This window comes from Phasianus colchicus, chromosome 28 (assembly GCF_987193195.1).
Source record: "Phasianus colchicus chromosome 28, bPhaCol1.hap1.1, whole genome shotgun sequence".
In the NCBI taxonomy this organism is placed as follows: Eukaryota; Metazoa; Chordata; class Aves; order Galliformes; family Phasianidae; genus Phasianus; species Phasianus colchicus.
The window spans coordinates 2,326,749-2,351,965 of record NC_143463.1 but is presented as its reverse complement, the minus strand read 5'-3'; the positions used below and the strand labels follow the sequence as shown (position 1 = coordinate 2,351,965).

At 47.1% G+C, this 25,217-nt stretch overlaps 1 protein-coding gene across 1 annotated transcript; it reads right to left on the bottom strand.

The window, feature by feature from the left end:
- Nucleotides 1–2,977: 2,977 nt before the first annotated feature.
- On the bottom strand, nucleotides 2,978–24,248 carry ZAP70 (zeta chain of T cell receptor associated protein kinase 70). The gene is made up of 13 exons (XM_031604611.2): nucleotides 24,046–24,248; nucleotides 11,684–12,138; nucleotides 10,111–10,271; nucleotides 9,495–9,633; nucleotides 8,256–8,334; nucleotides 7,957–7,997; nucleotides 7,129–7,177; nucleotides 6,254–6,428; nucleotides 5,531–5,737; nucleotides 5,061–5,253; nucleotides 4,606–4,746; nucleotides 4,025–4,137; nucleotides 2,978–3,684 (listed from the first exon to the last, which is right to left on the bottom strand). The coding sequence occupies exons 2-13, from the start codon at nucleotides 12,083–12,085 to the stop codon at nucleotides 3,561–3,563; spliced, it is 1,824 nt and encodes a 607-aa protein (XP_031460471.1). The 5' UTR covers nucleotides 12,086–12,138; nucleotides 24,046–24,248; the 3' UTR covers nucleotides 2,978–3,560.
- Between the last annotated feature and the right edge of the window lie 969 nt (nucleotides 24,249–25,217).

The window sequence follows — 25,217 nt, the reverse complement described above, 5'->3', positions numbered from 1 at the left end:
AAAAGCATTGCTTTCAGTAAGACTCACTCAGAGCACAACATGTGCAAACTGCAAAAGGCTGAAGCAAATTCACAAAGTATTAGGTTGTGTATTTCTGGAAAGCACTGCTCTGGGGAACAAAAAAGGCAGAAAGACAGCCAAAGAGACAAAGATAGATGGCCACACACTTTGCCATGCCTAGACCGGATTTACTATTCATTCTAGGTCCAGGGTTCTTGACTGCATGTCTTTCCAGGCTATTTCCCAAAATGCACCAAATCATAGCCAAAATCAATTCCTGGTGTTTGCTGAGGATGGCATGGTATGTTGATACTGGGGAGGGAGCTGATTCTTGCCTGCCTGTTACACCGCATCCCTATTTACACTGTGCCAAAGGATGTGGCAGCTGCCACCTCTCTGACATGACCATGCCTTACACCCACACCACACTCATTTGCCCCGGGAGTAAATGAGTTGGAAGGAAATTTTCCTTCAGAAGACTTTTCCATCTGAAAATGCTGATTAGACTGAATTGAAATGTTCCGTGGAAAGGTTTCGATTCCGTCAAAGCTTTCAGTGGAAATAATCAAGCCTTGGCCAGGGTGTCTGACGGGCGAGCCTGCCTTGCCTGCTGCCAGCTCACCCATCTGCCTACGAATCATTGGCCTTTTGGCACTCTGGCTACAAGATTTCCCAGCCACCAGACTTCTGGATGCCAAGGCACCAGCTCGGCGTTGGCTCTTGCCATGTTCCCTGCATGGGGCAGCTCTGTAGCCATGTGCTCCCCCACCTCTGGATTTGGAATTTTGATTCTGAAAGTCTATTTTGATTCCTTCCTTTTGATTTTTTTTTTTTTTTGTATTATTTTTTGCATTTTTTTATCCCACTGAAAATAGTCATGCCTTATTTTGCCTTTAAGTTCAGATGCATTGTCAGGAGCGCGCACTTTATGCACCACAAAGTGGTGTCCATTCATTTCTGTTGGTAAGATGACTTCCAGCAAGTTCTGAAAATACATCAGTGGTTTTTCTTCCTCGTTTTACCCTTCCTGCTCACAACCTTGGCATTCACACCTGTGACATTACATTAAAGTCCCTCTGCAGCTGTGTCCACACCTACAAATATTAGGAAGAGCACAACCGTGCTCTGAACGATGGGAGTGTTTGGGAGGAATCTTGGGTTGGTTTGCTGGAGCAATGCATTGTTAATACCTAAGGCAAACAACCTGCATTCCTCTTGTCCATGAAGAACATCTATTTTTAATCTAGTTTTTCAGCTTGCCTTCTGTTTTCTTCACGTGCAATGGGGTTGATAATAAAAGACCACAATTATGCTTGGCTACTTCTGGTCTGCTGTATATAGATGCATGTGATGGCACTCTGCAGGGGCATCGTGCCTTGTTCAGCTTCTCTGATGGCTGTGTTAGTCACATAGTTGTCATGATGCTGAACAAAACGAAAGTGCCTAGATAGCCAAAAGAGATAGAAAGGTGAGTGCACGCTGGTGATCTTCATGCAATTGATAAATGTTCACGTACTGGTGATAAGATATGTTGCAATGCAATAGATCTGCACCGGCGGTGTGACAGACTGTCAGATGGTGTTGATCAGATGTGAGCATCAATGGTTTATCATGTCCCTCGTTATCACTGTGGGTGTTGAAGTTATAAGATGTTCCACCCTTCAGATGGAGAATGTGAGAATTAGAAAGAGTTTTAAAGAATAATGCAAAGTAAAGAGTAAAAAAAACGACAAGGAGAATGGGGGGAATTGAGATAAGGAGTGAGGGAGTGGTCAGCAAGAGAAGAGATTTTGAGGAAATTTATGGAGAACAGAATCAACTGTAGAGTACTGAACTCACTCTGTGCTCGCTTCAGCCTGACTTTATCTCATCAGTGACTCAGCCCTTGCTCAAACACTCTGAGATCAGCAGGTTTCAGTATTTGGGCTGCTGTCAGTGGGCAAAGAGAGATGGCAGAGCTGGATGCATCTGAGCTGGGGATGGAGAAGAAGAGAGGCTGCCCTGGTTTGCACGGCCAGTGCACTGTGAGACCTACAGATGTGGTTTGCAAATAGAAAGAACATCAAACCTTTGTTCCTACTTTCTTTGGGAGAAAAACGTGACACACAAGATAATTTTTTTCCTATCTGCTACTCACTGAGACAACATGAACAGCCACTTTCTCTTCTGATGGCTCCTTTCCCTTCTGTTGGCAAAGATAAGTTGTCCATAGCTCTCAAGCATATAGGACAAGCTAATGGGTTTGAGTAAGAAAATGTTTTAGTGTGTGAGAAGTTCCTGTCACTGGAGGCTGTAGTCTAGGCAAAGAGAGGGGAACATTTAGGTTTTCATCAGACTGAGGTTCTCTGACAGTTCTGAGACTGTACCAAGGGGGTAATTCAGGTCTCATACCTGAACGGTTGCCTTCAGATCATATCCACCTCCCCTTTGGGCTTAGATAAGGGCTGTGCCCCCACAGGGCTGTTTGTTTTACCTTGTGGACAAGGTACACTGTGTGAGCTACTGCGTGGCTTTCAGATACCAGAAGATGCTGAGAGATAAGCATTTATTTTTGCTGTATCTCAGAGCTCTGATCTCCTCCTTCCTCTGCTTCCCCTGCCTTGAAAACACTGCAGACCACACCTCAGCAGCATGGGTCATACACTGCACCCAGGGCGGGGGTAGAACAGTGTGAGCCTCAATAGATAGATAGATAGATAGATAGATAGATAGATAGATAGATAGATAGATAGATAGACAGACGGATGGATGGATGGATGGATGGATGGATGGATGGATGGATGGATGGATGGATGGATGGATTTCCACAGTGGACTCAGCTGAGCAGCTCTTTGTGCAGGAAAGCTCCAGCTCTGCCCTGAAGCCAACCAAGGATGACAAGGGTGGTGACTCTGCAGGCATATGGAGAGTGTCAGAGAGGGAAACCCTGCCTTGCTGGAAGGGAATGACAATTTTCGGCTTGAAGCAGCTGCATATATTTACAACAGTTCAATGGTCTGAGACATAGGGATGCTAAAAAATATAGTTTATTTATAGAGTGACCAAAACGCTCATTTCAGTAGCACAGAGGCAGTCAGGGCCCAAGGGGCAAGCAACAGATGCTTGGGGTTTTGTTGTATGAGGAGCCTTAACCAGTGCAGGGAAGAAGACACCATGCCCTGTACTGAGCAGGTTTCCAGCACAAGAATTGTTTTGTGACGGTTGGGGAGAAATCCAGGTCTGCTGGAGCCGGCACAGTTCATCCCCAGTAAGCCTGGTTGGCATTAAGCTATGATTTTGGGATATGGTTTTGGAAGTGAGTAGGAAGGAACTACAACACCATCCTGTACTGTCGTGTGCTGGTCAGACTGGAGTTGTAAACCATGGCTGGCAGTTGGGAAACACAGAGCACAAAAGAGTGATCTCCTCTACTGTCTGCTGGCAGCATCATCTCCTGGCTTCTTAGTTCTGGAGCGAAAAAAACCCCACCATATAACAGATTAAAGTTAAAATTTGCAAAGAGCCTTTCCAGGTCCTGTGCAGGAAGTCCAGGGTGTGTGTTGAGGGATAGATAGGGAAACTCAAGGAAAAGCTGCTTTTGACTTGTCCTCTGCCTTCGAACCGTTTTCTGCCTTGGTGGCAATGCTGTAGTAGTAGGTGCGGATTGTGTTTTCCACTGAAAAAAATCCTGGACGCTCTTCCCATCTGTAAGGGCAGAAAGGAACAAATAAGAGCCAACGGAAGGACGGAAGTGGGTTGATCCAATGGAGGAGGTAGCAGGCACCAAATAATGTTGGGGGGGGGAACAGCACAAGCTGTACGAGGGCTAAGGAGAGGAGCTGAGACCTTTCTAGGATGAGAGGTGCAGAAGCAGAGAGGCTCTGACATCTTCCAGGGTTGGTGCAGGCAAATGAAGAGGGACAATAAGCAAGAAATGGATGCATTCTATGTGTCGTGGATTTGGGAATGAGACAAAGGCAGGAGACAACATTCATTCGTATTGTCCTGATGGGCCAGCAGAGAAATGAGCAAGGGAAGTCTTTACCTGTAGGTCCAGCATTGCATCATGAGGGCGTAAATCTCTGCTGGGCACTCGGTGGGACAGTCCATGCGTTTCCCTTGCTCTATGAAGCTGATGACCTCTGGGCCTTTCATTTTCTAGGAGAGGATCAAGTGAGAAAACATTTTAATGTTTTTGGAGCTAGCAACAGGCTCAGCAAAGGCAGATCTGTGCTGGTAATGCTTTGGGTCCATGCACAGCACGTCCCATATAGTCACCATCTTTGGGTGTCTCATCCCAAGCTCGGGCTGAGCAGTGTTTGAGAAACTGATATTTCAGCTCTGCAAGCAGGTAGAAGGATCAAAGAGAAGATCTGCTTTGATTCAAACCCAAATGTTTTGTTTCCCATTTCCTCTCCCTTACATGAACACAAAGCTGAAGGACCCAAGCAATCCAATTTGTGCCTTCCATAAAGTGGAAGTGAGCCTGTTTGCTTTCCCTTCTATTCAACGGTGGCAAAAGCTCAAAGGAACGGAAACTGAAGTTTCAGTGTGTCTCAGCCTGGCTCAGGGTGGGAATCCAGATTGTAGCATCCACCCATGATAGACCCAGCTCTGCCTCCTCACCTTGTATGGTTTCTGCCCGTAGCTGAAGGCCTCCCACATGGTCACGCCATAGCTCCATACATCACTCTTGCTGGAGAACTTGTGATAAAGGATGCACTCTGGCGCATACCATTTCAAAGGCCACTTTCCTGCTGTCCTGGCCTACAGCAAAGAAAAAGGAACATCTGCACCCTGAGATAAAGATTGCTCTGGGCCAAATCCAAGTTCTACTTTGCTACGTTTGTGTTAAATGAAATCCCACACTGCAGAAAAATTCCCCGTTTGCATTTCTTCCTCACCTCCTGGACTTTGCAAAGCCCCTTTTAATGCCACAGCACTGGGGTTGGACAGAATGTGATATGGTTGTGCAGCAGGTCTCCTGGGTGGAGCCCAGAGCCCCAGTTTCTGGGGATCTCAGCCCACAGCCTGGAGGCCTCCTGCTGTCTATTTCCATCTTTTGCTCAGCTTACACTTACCTTGTAATAGCTGTCATCAGCACCAAGAGCTTTTGAGAGGCCAAAGTCACTGATCTTGGCATAATGCTGATTGACCAGCAGGACGTTTCTTGCTGCCAAGTCCCTGTGGACAAAATTTTTTTCTTCCAAGTACTTCATCCCCATGGATACTTGATGCATCAGCTCCACAATATTGCTGACTGTAATTTCGTCTCTGGGGAGGATGGAAAGACAATGCAGTAATAAAACTGCTGGACAACAAGGACCTGTCATTAATCAATACAACATAGTCCCTTCTAAGCTCTCCAGCTGCAAAGGAGAATGAACAAGGACATCTATGATCTAGAAGCATCGCCTCCTATTAGCTTGCATTAAAAGGAATCTCTTTTTGCTATTATTGCCCTCCATTTCCCTACAAAGTCAGACACCCCTGACAGCAATGAGTTTTATGAGAAATGCACAGAATCAGCCATGTTTTATTCAGTACTCACTTCTTGGAAGACAAGAACTTGTTGAGTGGTCCACCAGAAGCCATCTCCATCACGAGCATCAGGGACTCTGCCTCACAGACCCCAATCATGCGGACGATGTAGGGGTTGTCCAGCTGGTGCATGATCTGAGCTTCTGTCATCATTTCATCCCTCACTGTTTTCTCATTGTTGCTCTTCAGCACCTTAATGGCCACATCGATCTGCTTCCTGCACAGGGTAAAAGAGGAACAGACACATGGATGAATTAAACAGCAGCTGGATTCATGTAATATTTGCCATTTGTAGGTCTGAAGGCTTCTCACACAGTGATATCTGCATCACTGCTGTCATTTTTCAAGAGGGATCATAAGCACAAAGTCATCTTTATAGGCTCACAGAGAACCAGAGGAAGGACTGCACATTGAATCAGCTCCATTCCTTTGACCAGATGTGGGTCAAGATGACCTCAGAAGCACAGACTTGCTCCTCTGAGCCCAGCAAATGCCTCCAGAAGTGGTAGCCCCATGCCTGGGGCTACAGGGGCACATATTACACTCTTAGGACACTAAGGCTGTCACTGAAAGTCCTGGGAAGGCCACCACTGACCTTCCAAAGTTTCCCTTATACTGCCCATTATCACTCTATGGTCTCTCTAAGTAGAAACTGGATGGCAGGGGACACCTCTGAGCTCAGTCTGAAGCACCCTCTTCTTTCTCCCTGGGCATCTCACAGGGCAGCACTCACTTTCTCATTTTGTAGACTCCTTTCTTGACACATCCAAAGTTTCCTGCTCCCAGTTCTACTTCGTCAATCATCAGATGGTCCCTCTTCAAGAAGAGTTTCTTATCCTTCAGTTCCTCAGGGTCACTGTATGGGCTCTCATAAACACTGGTGTCCATGGGTAGCATGCGTGACTTCCCTGCATGTTCCAGAGAGATACAGTTGTTTGTAGTTGTAAATGATGTACTCTTCCCTGCCTCTCTCTCCTTCGTTTGGATTTTCTCCTCCCTCCTGGCCAATTCTCCTGCAGAATCCAGCATTCAAACTTTCCTCCTGGGCATCTCCCTTCCTCTCACAGCCTATGGCCTCACTGAGTTAAAAAAGAGGACCTGGGATGGAGAGAAACTTTGGAGCACTCCCATTCCACAGGTTCCTGCAGGTCCCAGACATCATGAAGGTTGGAAAAGACCTCTCAGATCATCCAGTCCAACCATACACCTACCACCAGTCCCTATGGCCATCCATATGGCCCATCAACCCATGTCCCTGAGTACCACATCTACACATTTCTTAAACACCTCCAGGGACAGTGACTCCACCTCTTCCTTGGGCAGCCTGTGCCAACACATCAACACTCTTTTGGGTGTTTAACTTCACCCCACTGAAACCTAACTGAAGACACCAAGAATTTAGTAGGCAGAAGATGTGGAATGGAACAGGACTTTGCTGGCTATTGGTTGCAGGCAGACAGTTCTGCAATATTCTTGGCTCAGCACCCTGAAGTGAGTGGGATGTTCTTGGGTGCCCTTGTAGAAAAGAGGCTTTGCAGCACAGCTTTTTGACCAGAAGGTGATACAAATGGCAACTCCTATGGCTTGAGGGCTTTCAGAGATGCTCACCTACAGGCTCCGGTGTGTATCCATCTGCATTGAGAGGCCCAAGGTTTTTCTGGAAAAGAAACAGTGATAAAGTGGATAAAGCAGCCAGGGGAAACTGTTCTAACTTGAAATGGGAGAGGTGAGGGATGGGGAACCTCTGCAGTCCAACAGAGGCCCAGCTGGTGGTTTCCACTGTGAGGTGCAGTGCTGGGCACAAGGATTGACATGGCATTGAGCTGGTCTGGTCCTGGCTGCCATGAACCCTGTGCAGCTCTGCAGCCTCATAGCCTCAGAGCTGTTTGTGGTACAACTCATCCAGCACAGCTCTGAGCCCCAGTACTGCTTGCAGTAGTCACCATAGAAGCCAACACAGATTGTGAAAGCTCTCTGACAATCTGGGTAAATGCTCAGCCCTTTATTTAGGCTCTGCTGGGCACTCACACAGCCCAAACTTGCTGGTTTCAGCACAGCTGGGCACTGAGCGTGGACTTTCCCCGGGGCTGAGGATGCAGAGGGAGCACAAAGACCCATGGCCAGCAGCCAGCAGTGGGGCTGAGCGTTCCCAGAACCCAGCCACATCTCCCTCACTCCTGCCCAGCAAAGAGGGCAGGGGGAGAGGGCTCCCCAAGGACAGCCCCATGTGTTGCAAGGAGCACAGCGTGAATGGAAACCATTCTTGGCACTGATGGTAGCTATGCCCAGCTATTCCTTGCCCCCATCCAAGCTGGAAAGCATTGCAGCCGGCCTTAATATATTCCAGTTGTTGCCTTTTAAAGAAGAGCACAGTTTGATCAGTTCAAAGTGCCACTAAATGAGGTACCAGTAGAGCAGACTGTCCCCACAACTTACGCTCACGGAGGGGTGGGTTGGTGGAGCTGGTGCTGCAGAGGCTGTGGATTGGGAGAGAGGAGTTATTAGTGAAAGTCTGCTTACATCCCAAGCAGGAACAGAGCATCAGCCCTTTGAGGATCCAATCCCTCCCACACAAACGTCCCTTTCTACCACTTTAACCATAATGGATGTGGAAACGTGCATGGATACGGGCACTGTTCCCAGCCCTCAGGAGTCCCACAGACAGGAGATGAAGTGATGGTTGTGACACCTGGGACAAGTGACCGAGGCCAGGGTTGGCACTGGCACCATCTCACCTGGCATGCTGGGGTTGGGGCAGCTTTCCCTCAGGTAGAAAATCAGCCCGTCTGGTTTGAGCTTCAAATATTCCACCAGCTGATAAAGGAATCAGGGGAAAAAGAGATTAATGCAAACAGAAAACCATCTCTTCTTTTGCAGGCAACACATGTGGTTTATCATAATAATTTCTCTCAGATTTATGGCAACCAGGGACTCAGTTATTTCTTTCTATCTGTGCACTCAGGAAACTCCTACAGCATTTGTATCTGGGTGTCTGCCAGAGCTGGGAAGAGTTTGGGAAGTCAGATAAGCCCCAAAGAAAGACAAAGAGAAAACCTTTAGTAGTAGGGCTGGGTAGGGCATTCTCAGTGTAATGTCATTGTTGACACAACCGGAAGGGACTGTAAGTCTGATAAAGACTAAAAGGAACCTTTGGCTTTCCTAGCAGAATCCCAGCATTCACTTTCTGGATCTCAGGCACTTTTCCAATGCAGCACCCTCTGGTTCCAACACAGTGGGGGTCACACTTTAGCTGGAGACCACCACCCCAGCCCTGGCCACCAGAGCACAGGGGACCAGACTTTCTCTTCCCCTCCTGCGTGGCTCAGATTTCATTCCAAATTAAGAGCCTGGCACAGTTCTGCGTCCATTAAAAAAAAAAAAAAAAAAAAAAAAAAAGCCCCGAAGTCTTTGTTTTCTTTCAAATTCAGAGTGAAAACAGTCCTGGGAATTTGAAAAATTCAGCAAAACAGTTACAGCCTGCAAACAGCCCTCCCCAGGAAGAAGTGGTGCATTCCTTTCCTGGAGCAGCCCCAGGAGTTGGACTCAATTATCCTTTCAGGGTCCCTTCCAACGCAGATTATTCTGTGATTCATTGGGCTGTGGTGTGCCCACAGTGAGCCAGGATGGGGGTTGGTACCTGGGCTTCAGGCACTTGTCACATCCCCTAAAACCCAGCCCCCTCCTCACTGGTGGGATATCACAGCCATCTCCTGTCTGCAAGCAGCCTCTGTGGGGTGACAGGATGTGTCTCCTGGCACTTGGATCTGCGGTCACGTCAAAGTTCTGGGAGTTGGCTCAAGACTTATGGGCCTCCTGAGTCTCTGTGTGCAAGATCTTAAAGACCTTCCAAGCTCTTGGTGTCCTTATGGCTCCAGATGGCCTTTCCTTTCCCCCAAGGCATGGGCAGATGTAACAAGGGAGAAGTGCCTTTGCTTTGCTAGGACAGCAGTGCTTATCATCCCCCAGCACGGTACCTGCCAGAGCGTGTCAAACTTGGTCCCCTCGGGGATGGAGTACTTGCCAGACTTGTCCTGGTCGATCCGATAGTGATAAACTGTTTTGCCATAGACAAGGGACAGAGCATAAGTGCCGTTTTCCTTTTTGTCTCTCAGCCTGGTGGGAAGAAGAACTATTAAAAGCAGCTCAAGGTTTTGCCCTGCAAACGGCTGCAGTGGTGGTTGGTTATTTCTTTCTCCAACTCGTTAGGGAGATAATTAAATGAAGGGCTGTCTCACCTCTGCAGAAATATGTTATTCTATAGAGCCTCAATTTCACTGTTAAATGTCCTTGTCTACTGAACCTTTTATCTGACATCACCCAGTGCATTAATTAATAAGCATGCTTCTTGCAGACTTCTAAACACAAGAAACAAATAAAGCTCAAAACTGGATTCATGAAGGCCAGACACTTCTTGGAAAATAACAGATGTGGAGTGGCAGAGCCTGAATTTGAAAGGTCCATAACAACAGTCTGACCATACCTAACCAAACTCTCAGGAATACTCACATGAAACAAATAACCAGAGGGCACTGGAAGTGGGGAAATGGTAGATAGAATGGGGATGGAATCTGCCAGGGTTTGTGTACTCACAGGAATTTGCCATCGGGTTGTGCCCCAGAGTAGAGCCTCCGCTCAGCTTCATCCCGGGCAATGTTGCCATGGTACCAGGGCATCCTCTCATGGGCTGTGGTTGCAATGAGCTTCTCCACCTGAGGGGCCTGGCTTATAATGGCCTGTTCAAGGGCATCCCCCTGGAAGAGAGAGAGAAGTGAGGCATGGCTTCAGCATATCTTGGAGCGATGTCACAAGAAACTTGGATGGTCCTGTAACTAAAGCACCAGTGACTTTAATCATGCCAGAAGCACAGCTGGATAGAATTTTGTTATTCTGTGTATCACTGTTACTCACTTATCTGAATTGCTTTCTCCTCTTAAACCCATCTGATGTCCATTTATTTGCTGGTGAGGGAACAAGAGGTAATGGCCTCAATTGCTGCAGGGGAGGTTCGAGATGGATATTAGGAACAATTTTTTCTCAAAAAGGGTGATGAAAAATTGGCACAGGCTGGCCAGGGACGTGGTGAAGTCACCATCTCTGGAGGTGTTCAAGAATCATGGAGATGTGGACCGAGGGACATGATTAATGGGAATGGTGAGATGGGTTGAGGTTGGGCTTGATCTTAGAGGTCTTTTCCAACCTTAATAGTTCTATGATTCTAAGAGTGAAGCCACCATGTTCGTATGGATGGTCTGACATCAGCTTCGTGGGTGCCTTCTCCCTCTGTGTTCCTGGGGGACCAGGACCCCTGCCCTGGCTGCCTGCTGTCCCTGGGCAGTACAGTCTGGAAATCAATGTCTGTTACCATAAAGGAGTTCTGTCAGCTCCACACTTTATAAGGAGCTGCAGGTTTTCATTTGCCAGTAGGTGGCAATGTCCTTTGTGTTATTTACCAGCGATCACAGTCCAGCTTCATGGAGAAGCCCTATTGAAGGTCTCATTCTGACCAGCACCTCCAGTCAAAAACGGGTCACTTTTAGAGATCTTTTGCAGAAAGGCTCCCTAGGGAGAATGATGCCCGATCGATCTTTCTGTAAAAGACTTGGGAGCCACTGTGGAGGTGACAGCAGGGAGAAAAAACTCGTTATATGGCTGCCACTGTGGCTATCCACAAAGTTTTGCTTAGTCTGTCTACATTATCCATGTTCCTGAGTACAACCAACCACAGCAATCTCTCCGTAGCTGTTTTTAAATTTAAATAATAGGCAGACTTGAGCTGGTTACCCAGTGCCTCAGGCTCATAGGCAAAGCCTCCAATGACTTTGAAGAGCAAAGAAAACCTGAGCAAGAGTTTTGAGCCTAGTTCCATCATGACATTATGGAGGCACGGATGAGGCTCTAACTACAAAGAGTGCCCCGTGTGCTGCAGAGGAGCAAATGGCACATGGAGAAATGCTTATAGAGTAGCTGGTCACCAACCAACACCAAGCAACTGAGATACCAGACTGCTTTCAGTGCCTGCAGCCACAGAGGAGAAAGAGCTGGCTGTACCATGATGTTACAGAAGAGGAGGATACTGATAGAGGAGGAGAGGATGGGAGGTGGCAGTAAGAACCAGAGATTGCTCCTTGCACAGCCCCGTGATGCTGTTGGCCACGACCATTACCTCCAGTCTCCATGTCTGCCGGACATACTCGCGCACCATGTTGTCCCTCATGCTATCAAAGACCCCAGGCTGGGGCTCCACGCCGCTGGGGCGGTTGCAGGGTTTGCGGAGGGTACAGCAGAGCCCATCGGCATCCTTGGAGTAAAACTCACAAAGTTCCTCAGGCCCACAGTGTGCTTTGCCACCCGCGATGGCGTAGGTTCCATTCATCTGGCGCTCGATGGCATAATGATAGAACTGCAGGTTGCACACCATGGAAAGGACGTAGCCCCCCAGGCTGCGCAGGCACTGCCGCAGCAGGAACAGCCCATCTGACATGCCAGCCAGCTTCAGGTATTCCTCAGCCTCCGACCTGGCAATGCTGCCATAGTAGAAGGGAAGGTGAGCGGCAGCATCAGGCATTGCTGCACGCGTTGGAACTGCCCGGCTTGGCTTACACGCTACTGCTGCTCAATCTGGAAGAGAGAACCAAAGTTCTTCATTGATTGGGATTCAAACACTTAGGTTCTTCAGCCTTTAAGGTCACTTTGAACATTGCTTACGTGGGTGAATTCACATTTCTGCCCTGAAAATCCCACACAGTAAATCCTCTGTTCTGCCCTGAACAAGGCTAGAAAGTGTAAGCAGAAATACACCTGATTTTCATCTAGTTCAAGCAGAGAATGCACCAAATCCTACAGTGAATTGCTCCAGTCACAAGTTACCTTTGCTGTTAAAAATGTGCTTCTTACATCCATCCCAATGTTGTCAGCTTTTACTTCCTATTTTCTCTTTGGCACTGTTCACAATAAAAGGAAATTCTTTCTCCTCTCTGAATAAATTATTTTTGCTGTAAAAGTCCATTAGGACAAAACTTTAAATAAATTAAGATCAAAACATCTCATGTTTTAATCTTAACGTCTAAAGAACATATAGATATACAACTGCACCAAACACAGCAAAAGAAAGTAAATACAAACCCAAGTGCTTCTAGGCAGACATTAGCCAACAGTTGACAGGAACGAGGAGAAGCCCTTCTTCTAACGGTCCCTTGATAAATTGTATGGATTTTTTCCTCCAATACCTGATTTCTGAATTTGGTCATTACTGTGATTGCAATTTCTGTAAGTTCCTATTTCTACATCTTGCACGTGCTCCAGAGAAACCTGGAGCTCAGAGGTGGCTGGCTGTCACTGCAAAGCAAGTTCAATCCCCCAGACCCCATCAAGCTGAAATGTGCAAGCATTACTGGAGATCCCTGCTCAGAGCAGCCTAAAACCAGAAGCAAACCTACCACCATGCTGCTGCAGTGCTGGTTCTTGGTGAAAGTGCAGTGAGAAATGGCACTTCATTGACTGAGTCATTGCAGAGCCCCTTTCCCTGAGAGTTACTGGTTTTGTATCAAAACATCTAAAATCACCCACGTTGATTAACGGAAATCCTACGACATTTACAGGGTCTCATTTGTTCCCTGGAGCCTAGTCTTCAGTTTTGTCATTATGCAGATGCTGACCCCAAAAAGACCAGAGACAGAGAATCATAGAATCATTAAGGTTGGAAAAGACCACTAAGAGCATCTAGTCCAACCATCAGCCCATCCCCACCATGCCCACTAACCATGCCAGTCGTGGTGTCCCTCCGCATTTCCCGCAAAGGCGTCACTCATGTTTACAGTAAAGGAAACCCAGCCTGTTGGCCAGTCCTCTGGTATTTACCCTGATTTTTCCCAGCATCACCCCCATTTCTGAACATGATGGGAAGAATAATGCTGATCATTGGTCCCGCTGTGCTGTTGCAGAAGCGGCTCTTAGGCTGGAGCTATGCTTGGTTTGCCATCAGAATCACAGAACCATAGAATGGTTGGGTTGGAAGGGATCTTAGTGATCATCAAGCTCCAACCCCTCACTAAGAGCTCTGTGCCCCACACCAGATCAGGCTGCTCAAGGCCCCCTCCAAACTCATCTTGGGCACCTCCAATGAATGATGGGGCATCCATCACTGGATGCACCATGCCACCCAGCTGCCTCTTGCCAGCTCTGGGCTCCCAAGGCTAGGGAAGGGTCTGATGTGTGCTCTGTTTTGGTAGGAACGGTGTAGGAGCTAGGAGGCAACCATTCAGCTCTGTGCACCTTGCTCAGTGTTCAACAGACCTAATGAGGAACTGGATTTATGGCAACCAGACTCTTCTCTGTACCTATTTGTTTGTTGTGCTCATTAAGCCCAGAAGTGCCCCTCTGATGAGAACAGGAAGGGAGAGCAGGCGCGGCAAGGAGGTCTTTCAGCTAAGGCAGGAAACCACAACAGGAAGCCATCAGCAGCACTTGCAGCCTGCACGTGGAACGAGTGTAAGCCCTGTCAGGCAGCTCAAGCAAGCCTAAATTCTGAATTCTGAAGCCCCTTTAATCAAAGTCAACAAATGAAACAAAGTGGGATCTCGGCTGATCTGCCAGTATGAGACAGAAGGCAAACGAGGGCACAACGTAGCTAAAAAACTCGAACAGCAGTCAGTGTTTGGAGCTCATTGGAAATGCTCCAGGAAGCAAAGCAGCCCTGACGTTGGGTTCAGTATCGCCCAGTTCTGCTCCTGAGATGGGAGCACTGGCGGTGGGTTGAAGAGCAAGCACTGCAACTCCTGTTTTTGACTGCAGGGTAAGCTCATGAGTCACGTTCACACAGGAAGAGGAAGCGCTGAGTATGCAGTGGGAAGGTTGACAGCCTTCTTCATCTGCTACTAATTTCCACTCGCTACCTGGGATAAACAGGTACAAGGGTGAGGCACCCAAACTCATTGGTTCCCTTCTCTGTAAGGTCTGGGACCAAAACATCACAGAAAACGGAACATTTGAAAACTGTTCAATCAGCAGAAGCCATTGATCATCACTGAGCTCCTACAAAGTTTCCAACTGCCTACACAGGCAATTTTGTCACAGAGTGTTTTTCTCTCCAAGCCCAGGTCTGGAGTCAGGAGAGTCTCAGAGAGATATCAGAGTGAAGGCTGGGATCAGAGCTTGGCTTAGGCTATGCAACCCCTTGGTTCTGGCCATAGAACCCCTTGGTTCAGGCCCTGGCACCCCTTTTGCATAAGGCTTGCTGCCACAGATGAGCCATGTTATCACTCTTTAGAACTCTTCTATGTTCCCAGCCATGTGGGAAAGTCACCTCCTGAAGTCTGAGGGCAGACTGGTACCCTTGAATAGGATGATTTACAGCCCTGACAGTGTCCAGGCTTTCTACTACCCACACCTCAGGGCTCCATGGCATGGCTAAGCTCTTGCTCCAAGCTATGGCTCTGTTCCTTCACATTGCCTCTGTGTGGAGCTGAGCAACCCTGGCACAGCCTCAGCAGGCTCACACAAACCTCCCACAACTTTCTTTTCCTGCAGTGTGAAGTGCAGGCAAAAATGAGAACTGATTTCATGGGTTGCTTTGCCAGACATGACAAACCAGTGCCTGCAGGAAGCGATGCAGGTCTTCCAAGCAGAAGGACCTGTTTTTTCCAGCACCTGCTCTATCTCTGTCCCTCAGAGTGCAGAGTGCAAGTACTGAACGTTCCTGGTTGGTACTTTGGGTGCTCAGCCCCTTGGGTCTGTGATTGTGCCATGTTTGCAAGTTGGTGTTATGACACGAGGAGGCACTGGAAAAAAAAACCACCCACGTAAAAATACAGTCTGCATACCACGATGCACAGGAAAGCCAGGCAGGAAGCCATCGAGACTTCAGTCAATCAAATCTACGTGTAGCTGCCCACTCACTTTTGAAGGGTTGAACAATGTCACAAGTGTAGAAGTTCCCTTTAGATGCCATTGTGAGTTGAGGGCTTGCTATACGCAAGATGATGGACTGAGCTGCTTCCCATGTCATGGGACGTGGTCTTTGAAATGCTAAATGACAATAGACTCGAAATAACTTTAGATCAACTTTAAGTGCTTCATAGTTTAAAGCAAAACCCTAAACTTGCTTTGGATTGTCCTGACCGTAGCCTTCTAATTGCCTGCGATTAATGTTCAGTGCATTCCATGGCAGCTCTTCCAAAGATTTCCTCGTGAGCACTTACATTTCCTGGCTTCAGCTGCTTTCTGACCTCCCTGCTGCTGACTGCACACCCAAACCTCAGCCATCCAACCACGTTTTAACACTTCAGCTATGTGTGAGTGGGAGCTGGTGAAGCTCTGAGCCCATTTGTTTGCTTGCCCAAGCAGGGTGCCTAGTGCTTGTCATTGAAGATAACAATCTCCTTTTACTTGTCAGTGTGTGTTCCTGATTCAGTCCTACCTGAAATGGTTGTGTTGACTGAAATTGCATGGAAAAAGCTCCCTGCTGTTGCTGAAAGCCTGTGTTTTTCCCATGTGTTCTCATTGTTGAAGTGAGCAGGTAAACCCAACCTGCTCATCTCTGCCCATGGATTCCTGGCCATGTACAAAAACTCTGCACACCTCTGTTCTTTGAAGCAGAACATGGGAGTCATTTGGCCACAGTCCTTTCTGAAAGGAAAACTTATAACTCCACAGTGGTGTTTATGAGGCCCATGCAGGGGCTCAGCACTGTTGGGATGCTCCTGCTCCACATCTCCTTGCTGCTTTGCTTCAAATTGGCCCCTCTAAACCTGAGGCTGACAGTGCTCATCCTTCTCAGAACGGGAGAAACGGTGCAGCAGAGCGTGGAGAATTGATGACACGCTTGTTTGGTGCAGTCAGATGGCAGTAAAGGCCTGAGCTCATTCATATCCTGCTGGGGACTTGTTTTCCTTCTGTGGTTATTTGTCAGATGCCAATGAGCGGAAGCAATTTGCTCTTCTCTCCTTGAGAGCAGGAGGTGGGGAGGGGCAGGGGAAGGGGGGACCACCTGTCTGGGCCCTGTGGTTACAGCTATCTGCCACCTTTGCTCCAGCTGTTACTTTAATGGCTGGGATTGCCATGTTGTCTGGTGCCAGCCTGCTTTTCACTGGTGGCTGTGAACCCGCAGAACGCTGGGGCAGATGTTTCTGCAGTGCTGCACAACAGAAATCGGGCAGATTGTGGTCCCCTGAGCCAAAACAGTGAGACTAACTTTGTTTTTATGACAGTTACCCATTTAGTTAACCACAGGGCAGGCGTTAGGGTACCAGAGGGTGGTGGGCATGGAACTGGCTCCCTAGGGATGCTGGAGCTCTCAACCATAAGGTTTGAATGGTGCTGTGTGGAGCTGGGAGTTGGATTTGATGATCACTTCCAGCTGGGGATGTTCTATGAGTACTGCAGTAGGAAGCAACAGTGGATCATTTAAAGGTGGTGGTCCTACTTCTGGATCAGCACAGACAAACTTCATGCATGAATTTGTTTCCTATTTATGTGTGGCCAAGCCTGCGGTGTATCACATGCTCTGACAGCTTCTAGCTATCTCTTAGTGCTTTGCTTCTGGAATATGAATAGAAAGACAACAAAGCATGCAGGTATCAGTATGTTTCTTGGTGCAGAGTGGCTGCTGTTTGCTTTGCACTGGGTGATTACTGGCCACAGGGTGGTAATTAGTTCTGCCACTGACTATAGGAGTTTGAGCTCCTTCTCTAAAGAAAAGGGTATTGGTTCTTTATATTGTGCTCCTCTTCCATGAAAAGATCCCTGAACAAGAGTTTATTATAGGTAGGACCTAGCAGACCCTGATAAATCAGAATGTCCAGAACCATATTAAAAGTGCTGACTTTGATGAGGGTCTCAAAAATCCGACTAAATGTGATGCTTTGCCTCAAGCCTAGCTGACACTAATATTTTGGGGATATACAGTAGTATGGACAGTCTCACGTACCCTGGTACAGGGAAAAGGACAGCATTGCTGTGCCCTTTAGTAGCTGAGTTAGTGTAGGAACAATCCTGAGTTCTGGTACCCACAGATGGGGGTACTTCCCCCTTGGACCTCCTGGTTTGCAGTAGCATCCTCTCCTATTCCAAATATGCCCATTAAGGAGCTTCTCTTGGAGCACAGGTGGGGTGCAGGATCCACGGGTAGGGGTGATAGCATAAAGCAGAAGAACACTGCCATAAGGCAACTTGTGCTCAGCTGCTGCATGTGGATTTGCTTTGGAAGGCTGTGAACACCCTGCTGATCCATTGTAGAGCTGCTGGAAACACTTCTGGCCCCCTGGACCCACTCATCCTGAACAGCTTTTAATTAGGTTCCAGCGTGGTTAAACACAGTGCATTGTTCACTGCCTGGTGTTGGGGAGTGCTGTGTGGTCTGATAACTCAGCTGTGGGTCAGCGTGTCTAAATGAATGATGTCAGGATGCCCTGAGGATGGGTGAGCACAGCATCTGTCCCTGCATTTACCTGCCATGCAGGTGGAGCTGGAGCTGACAGCCAACCAGAAAGGGGTCGGGATTCCAGCACGATGAGTGTGCAGTCCTTGGCCTGAAAAGAGACAGCTGTTCTTTATGCAGCTGCACCAGATTGGCTGTTGGGCTCCATACCCTATTCCTTTGCTCCTGACCTTGATGCTGGATCTCAGTTATTCTGCAGAGGGAGATGAACTCTCTAGAGATACCTTGGGCAGCTCACCCATCTGCTGATTAACCTTCCATTAAAGTTCCTCTCAAATGGGTTAAAACCTGCTGATTCAGTGGAAATACATTACATCTGATAAGTGCAGAGATTAATGCTAATCTAGTTTCAGTTCCTTAATCTTTCTGATTAATTTTGTATAAGGCAATGGTTACTGTATTTTCTCCCTACTGACCTTTTGTTACTGGACTATTTGATACGGTAGATATTGCCAGGCTTCTGTTGGTCTTCTGTATTGCACTGGTCCACCCCAAACTACCTGGCTTCTGTCTATGACACAAGGCATCTTTTCTTTGGACAATATCTCTACACATAACTATAATCTTTCTCTGTTTTATAGTCCTGCTCTGAAGTTGTCCCAATCCCTGCCATTAGGGGAAGAAAAGGACAGGGATATGCAATTACTACTCAGGCAGGAGTAAGCAGGTTGTATTGAGGTGGTGTTGGTGCCCTGAATCTCAGCCAGGAGGAAGGCTGCCATGTGCTCAAGGTGCCCCATAACTCAGCCCCACGATGCTGACACAATAGTACCTTAAGGAGATGACCTTCCTCTAGCCCTGCTAGAGGGGATTTAGGCAGACAGGATAAAAATATCCAGCTCAGAACTTGGCTGAGACATCAAAGCGAACTTCCCTGTGCTTGCAGCAAGAGCTATGGGCTCTCGAATGGCCATGAGTCACCAAGGTTTCTCAATCTCATTTTGAAAGGCCAGGCAAAGGGGTCTAGCAGCCAGACTGGGCAAAACCAATGTGGGGCTTTGGGTGTTTGTCACTGGCGCTGCTTTTGTGAGCAAAATATTCCTGTGAATAAGTGGGTGGTGGGAAAGGGGTTGGAAGAGGGTTGGGTGCATTCATAGCTTCTCAGATGCACAAAGATGAGTTTTGTTCACGTGGAACAGATCAAAACCCTGCCAAACAAAGTCCCAATGATAAAAAAAATCAAACCACAAACCCACCCCTATGATTCAGTGCTGGTGGTGGGCACCATCCTGGCACCTGCATGCTGTGGATGGAGACAGCTTATTTCAGTATGTGTTTTGGTACTAGAAGTGTTTGTAAACATTGCAAGCACAGGATGGAGCAAGTGAAGGGCCTGGCTGATGTGACTAATGAGCAGGAACTAATTATGTGCATTATATGTTGAGCAGGTGTGACAGCAGGCAGGGAAAGAGAGCAACCATCAAGCATCTGAAGAATATGATCATCTTCTGGAGTAAAAGCTTGTTTGGATGCACTGAAAAAATGATATGGGGATAATGGATATGAGCCTTACTTTCCGCTCATTAATAAGAAACATTTTCTAATAGGATTCATCAGGATGTGGAACAGTATCTCTGGGGAGGATAGTGGAAGTCCCACTGCTACTCACTTAGCACTGGGTCAGAAAAAGTACTGCAGGGAACTATTCTCCATGGGCAGGAAGAAACTGGGATGAGCTAATAGGACTTTCCCATATCTAATTTCTGCAATTCTGAGTTCCATTTAGGGAAAGTTACACTCTCTGTTTCTTTCTCTGGCCAAGGTAACTTCTAGTCCAGCCAAAGCTCCATGGAATACTGAAAAACACTGAATGCAGAAACATTTTTCTTCCACTGTTGACATTTTGGGTGGTCTTTTGTTGAGCATAAGTGTCTGAAATGAGAACAGATCCTCTGCTTGTTCACAGACAAGGGATAAACGAAGAGTATTACTGATCCCGTGCACTTTTTTGTGAAGCATTTTTTTTTTTGTGATCAGCCACACTAAGGTGAAAAATAGCTTCTTCTCCATGGTCTGGCAGATTCTTAGCTTTCGTCCTTTCTATGCTGTCAATGGAAAGTTGCATCCATCAACGGAAGGAAGCATTAATGTCTGCTTATGCTGTCCCTGCTGCTTACTGTGGGCAAGATGCACCATCTCCTTTAACTCTTCCACCAAGCAGACTAATGTTGAACACTTGCAGCTGAAAATGCAAACGCCATCCTCTTTTCCCTGAACACAGGACACTGCATTGAGCAGCAGAGGGTTAAAGCTGTCTTTTGGAACGCCCTCTGGTCACTTTGCTTCTGCTTTACCCTCTTGCAGCCTCCCCTTGTCGGCTGAACATGCCAACTACTTCTGTTGTGGTCCGCCAGTAACCCATCAAAACAAATTCTTGAAGGAGAACATTACGGTCCAAGGACAGAGCTTTGTGCTGCAGTGCCCTCCAGGATGCTGGCTCCCACCCAGCCGTGGTGGGACAGGCTGGATGTTCCCATCCCATGGTTGCTTGGGCACTGCTGGCAGAATTGTTGTTGCTGAGACCCACCCACCACGAACCAGGCTGTGAGACCAACAACAATTAGTTGCAAATAGGTTTTTCTTCTGCAATCTCAGCAGAGACAGAATGGAAAACCTTCCAGGTCCTGGGGAGCTGGGGCATTGGCAGCTGTGCAGGGCATGTCTGCCCTGCATGGGTCTGACTGAGTTCTCAGAATTGCCCAGTGCTGTTTAACCCTGCCCTGGTAACGTAAATGCAGAGCTGCAGGTAGCACTGGACCCTCCTCAAGTTCTGCCTGTGCCTCTGGCATCTACAGCCACCTCACTTTCAGGGCCCTCCTCCAGGCTCCTCTCTGTTCTTGCATCAAAACTGCATTCCTTGGGGCAATGCTTGCTGGCTCTTTGCACAGCACAGAGGCAGTGTATCTGTCTGCACTGCTTCTGGCTGTGGCAGGACTCTTGCTGACATCCGTCTGTCCTTTATACCTTGACATGATGACAGCTGTGGGAACCCTGAACATCTGATGCAGGATTTGGGGAGAGCTTCTTCCATTGGCTTAGAGAAGTGTGTGCAGTCTCAGCTCCTTAGGGCTTTATGAAATGAGGCTGTAGTTGTTTAAAAATAGATGTAGTTACACTCTCACCTCTGCCTTTCAGCTCTGTGTGTGACAGATTAATATCTCAGATAAGACACCAGGGGGCTAGCCATACATGTACATCTACACCCATAATCTTCAGGATCAGCGTAAACATCTAAGAGGAAGAGGGTCATCATTCTTACTCAAAATATCATGTAAGTTTTCCATCTACCCAGCAGATCTCAGCTTTTCAGATACCAGTGTGGTCTGCTCCATGGCCATACTGGGAGTTTTCTGATGGGATGGAGAAGAAGCAGATAGGAGCAGGATAACAGATGAACAATCTGTTCTTAATTGACCCAAGCTATCATGGCTTTCTTTACTTAATGGACTCTACTGAGGGATTATTCACATTTTCAGAAGCATAAATACTTTTCTTTTAAGGCTTTAATGGATTTTAACACTCATCTAGGTGCACTGTTACTTTCTTATTGGCCAAAAATTTGACTGAGAGAGAACCTGGGCAAAAAGCAGCGGTGCTGTGCACCTCAGCTGCAGGATTTTCCCTAGGATGTGAGCATGAGATTTGAGTCAATAAATAGTAGTTGACAGTTCTGGTATTTCTTGAGGTTTGTTTCTATAGAATCCTGGAATGGCACAGGTCCAACCATCACCCTGACCTACCCAGTCCCATTGCTAAACTGTGTCCCTTAGTGCTTTATCCACATGCCTCTTGAACACCTCCAGACATGGGGACTTCAGCACTTCCCTGGGCAACTCATTCCAATGCTTGACCAGAAAAATAAAATAAAATGGCATCTCAGAACCTAACAACCATCTCCAATTTGACAGCAAAGGTTGACTGAGCAATAAGTTGTTCTGAAGTTTGAAAGGCAAAAGATGAGTCTCAGCTTGAAAGCTAATTTACAGGCATGAGAGGAGCTCTGTAAGCATTTTTTAAGAGGACTGAACATTCTTCAGACTGCAAGGGGTTACAAGATGGTAGTAAGAAATTCCTGAAGGAGAAATTCTGAAGAAAAATGAACGCTTTTGGAAGCAGGGGAAGTTGACTTGGACTTCAGTAACTCAGCTAGTTCTTGCAAAAGCACATCTGCTCTGAAGTGTAGGTGTGTGTTTGCATGTGACCAGCAGGCATTTGGGCAAAGCGTGTGACTTGCAAGTGGTAATGGAAGTTTGCATTCACAATCACTCACTTCCTATGTGAAAAGGTCTGTTCTGAGTGTTGAAATGCATCACTAGCAGGCAGCGTGCTATTTCTATTTTCCAAATACAGAGCTGAAGCACAGAAAGTAAAGGGTTAGATCTGCATGAGGCTTTTCTGTTACTTCGGTAATTCTAAGGACTCTCTGTTCCAGTTATTTGAATACGATTTGGGGATGTAGAGTCATCTTAAGACCTCCCTCCCATAGAGTGGCTAAGCCTTTCTGTTAGGTGGAGTTTGAAGAAAGCTGCCCACGTTCCATTGCCACTGCTATCTGCCCTCTGTTCTAGGCTCTATTCTCCAGCCTGGCTCCCCCAATCTCTTTTGTGCCCATTCAATCCCAGACTTAGCAGGGGCTTTCCTGTCACTTCTGGGGATTTTGTAAGCCAAAGTTAGCATAATTCAGTGAACGAAATCGTTTGATCAGTGGTGAGGAAAGGATGTGCTTCGTGCATCTTTCTGTTCCTGATCATGTTGCTCAGCTCAAACCCATAGAGTCCAAGTTGGCAATATTCATCTCAGCGTTCTTTGCCCTTGGTACCTCTGCTGTTGTGCTGCTGGTCTCCACACTCAGTACAAGTCAGAGCTGCTGCCCTTTCTGACCTCTCAGACCATAACTGCTCCATCTGTGTTTCCTGTACTGTTTGAGTGGGCTTATGAACTGTATAAAGCCTGATGTTTTGAAGGCTTTCTGCTCCTTCTGAAGCCATTTACTTTACAGGGCATCACAGGGATTGCAGTGTCTGAGAGTTCTCAGAAAATCCTCTTTCTCATTAAGTTTAATAGGAATCAGCTTTTTTTTAAAAAAAAGCCATTAAAACCCACATGCCATTATGATTTTTCTAATACTGCTGTGGCACCATCCATATCTGTGTAAGAAGCTGTATTCTTGGGAGCATCAGCAAGCTCTACAGGGACTTGAGTGAGGGAAAAGCGTGGGGAAAGACTGAAAATCCACAAATCATCGATATGTGAGGAAGCAGAGCCTCGTAGATCAGTTTGCTCACCCCCTGCCAGGCTATCTAATCCCTTCTCCAGTCTCCTCTGCAGTTCTGCCCATGTGATGGGTTTCCCACTCATCTCTGCAGCCTGTATTCCACCATCTAATAGATCTGCCCATTAGGAAATGTTTTCTGAGGCTTAATCTCAATTTTCCTTTTGTTCTAGTTTATTCCATAACACCATGGACTGTACTTGAACTGATGGGACTTGGAATTGTGCCTGTTTTCACAGCAAAGCGCAGGGCTGTAACAGATGAGATGACAAAGAAATTAAGAGAAGCAAACGTGAATTTGGTAGAAGCCTCTTTTCGGAATATACTTGCTGTTACATTTCTCAGTAGGAAATCTCTGAAGCCCTTCTTGATTACTTGGAGCATTATCCAACAGGTGCCAAATACCCTCATTCTTCCCACATTGCTGCTTGGGATCCTGGGTAGCAATGGACTTAAAGGGAATCTTCCAGAGAAGACAAATTCTGATGTTTTATGTCCAGAGATAAAAGAAAAAGACTGGCCCCAATTATTGGCCTATAAGCTCCCATTTCATCTTAGGATCTAACTACCCCAACACGAAAAAAAGCCGTGATGCCCCATAATACTGTGCTGGTCTTCTCAAGCAGCGATGGAGCAGTCGATAGAAGCGTAGAGAAGCGACACAATGAGTTCAGCTGGACCTATTAACACCAGTGCTTCACAAGATCTTCCATTCTGCCACAAACCCGCGACGCTACCAGGTGTGTGGAGCACTTATGAGGCAAGGAACAAAGCAGCCATGTTGTAGAACAGCTACCGACAGCGAAAAAGAAGGTCTTACCTGGCTGGTGGGTGCGCAGAACGTCCCGTCAGGGGGTTGTTATGGTGGTTTTGAAGACACAAAGGAAAGGAGGGGGAAAACTTTCTTTGGCGAGTGAGAAATGTGTCAATTTTGGAAGATAGGAGGGGAAAAGGCCGTAGCATCCAGTGAGCTGTCTGGCATTTGCTAACCCCCGTTTGCTGGTTTCTTTGAAATGTGACCTATTTCCTTCTTGCGCAAGAAAGGAAGAAAAAATAAAAGCCGTGTAACTCTACGGAGTGAAAGAGCGCCGAGATCTCAGTGCCAGGTCTTCAGTGGAAGGATACAAATCCGAGGAAGGTGGTGAAGATCTGTTTTTTATTTAAACAAATGTGTTGAACAAAGACGTTGCCTGACAGCAAAGCTCTCTTCTTGCCCATTGAGTGGATGTTCCTTGGGAAGCGAGCCTTGCACAAGCACATCTGCCATGCCATGTCCCTTGGTTCTCTGCCTTCTGGAATTTTTCACATCTTTGTTGTGACAGTTTGTGATGTGTTCTACAGGTTAGGTCTTCACCAAGAAGCCTATCCTCATCTATTTTTCCTGCTCAGCTTTCTGCTCAACTCTTTGTCGTGCCAAAACAGCCACTACACCAACAGCTAGGAACCATCCAACACAACCCAATGCGCCTTTTTCTTGGAAGGGCTTTCATCTGTACCTCAAGGACATGTCTGCCTTTCCAGAAGGGAACAGTGTTTCATCACCAAAGAGCTTGTTGCCACTTGACAGCTCCAAACACTGGGTTAAGGGGTTTGGTGTCAGCTAAAGGGTGACCAGGGAGAACGGCCACCAAGCTGTGACTTCAGAGTGCTGATTGCAAAGAGGTTTCCCAACAGGAATGATGAAGAATCCCAAGAAGGTCTCAGAAATCTGCAATCTTAAAGTTGGGTGTAGAGCTGTAATTGTGGCAAGCTGAGCTCGCTGATGTTGAAGATTTGAGAAAAACAAATACCACAATTGGGTTACACATGCAAAATGCAAGAGGTCCTCAAGCATTACATGACTGTACAGCAGTTCATGGATAAGCACCCTTGAAAAGCCCCGTGTTTATATTTTGACACGGAGCTCTACATGATGTTCACCCAGAAATCTGTATTAAGGTCTGTCTCAAGCATAGGGTGAGATCCTGAGATACCAGATGAGTCACCCAGGCA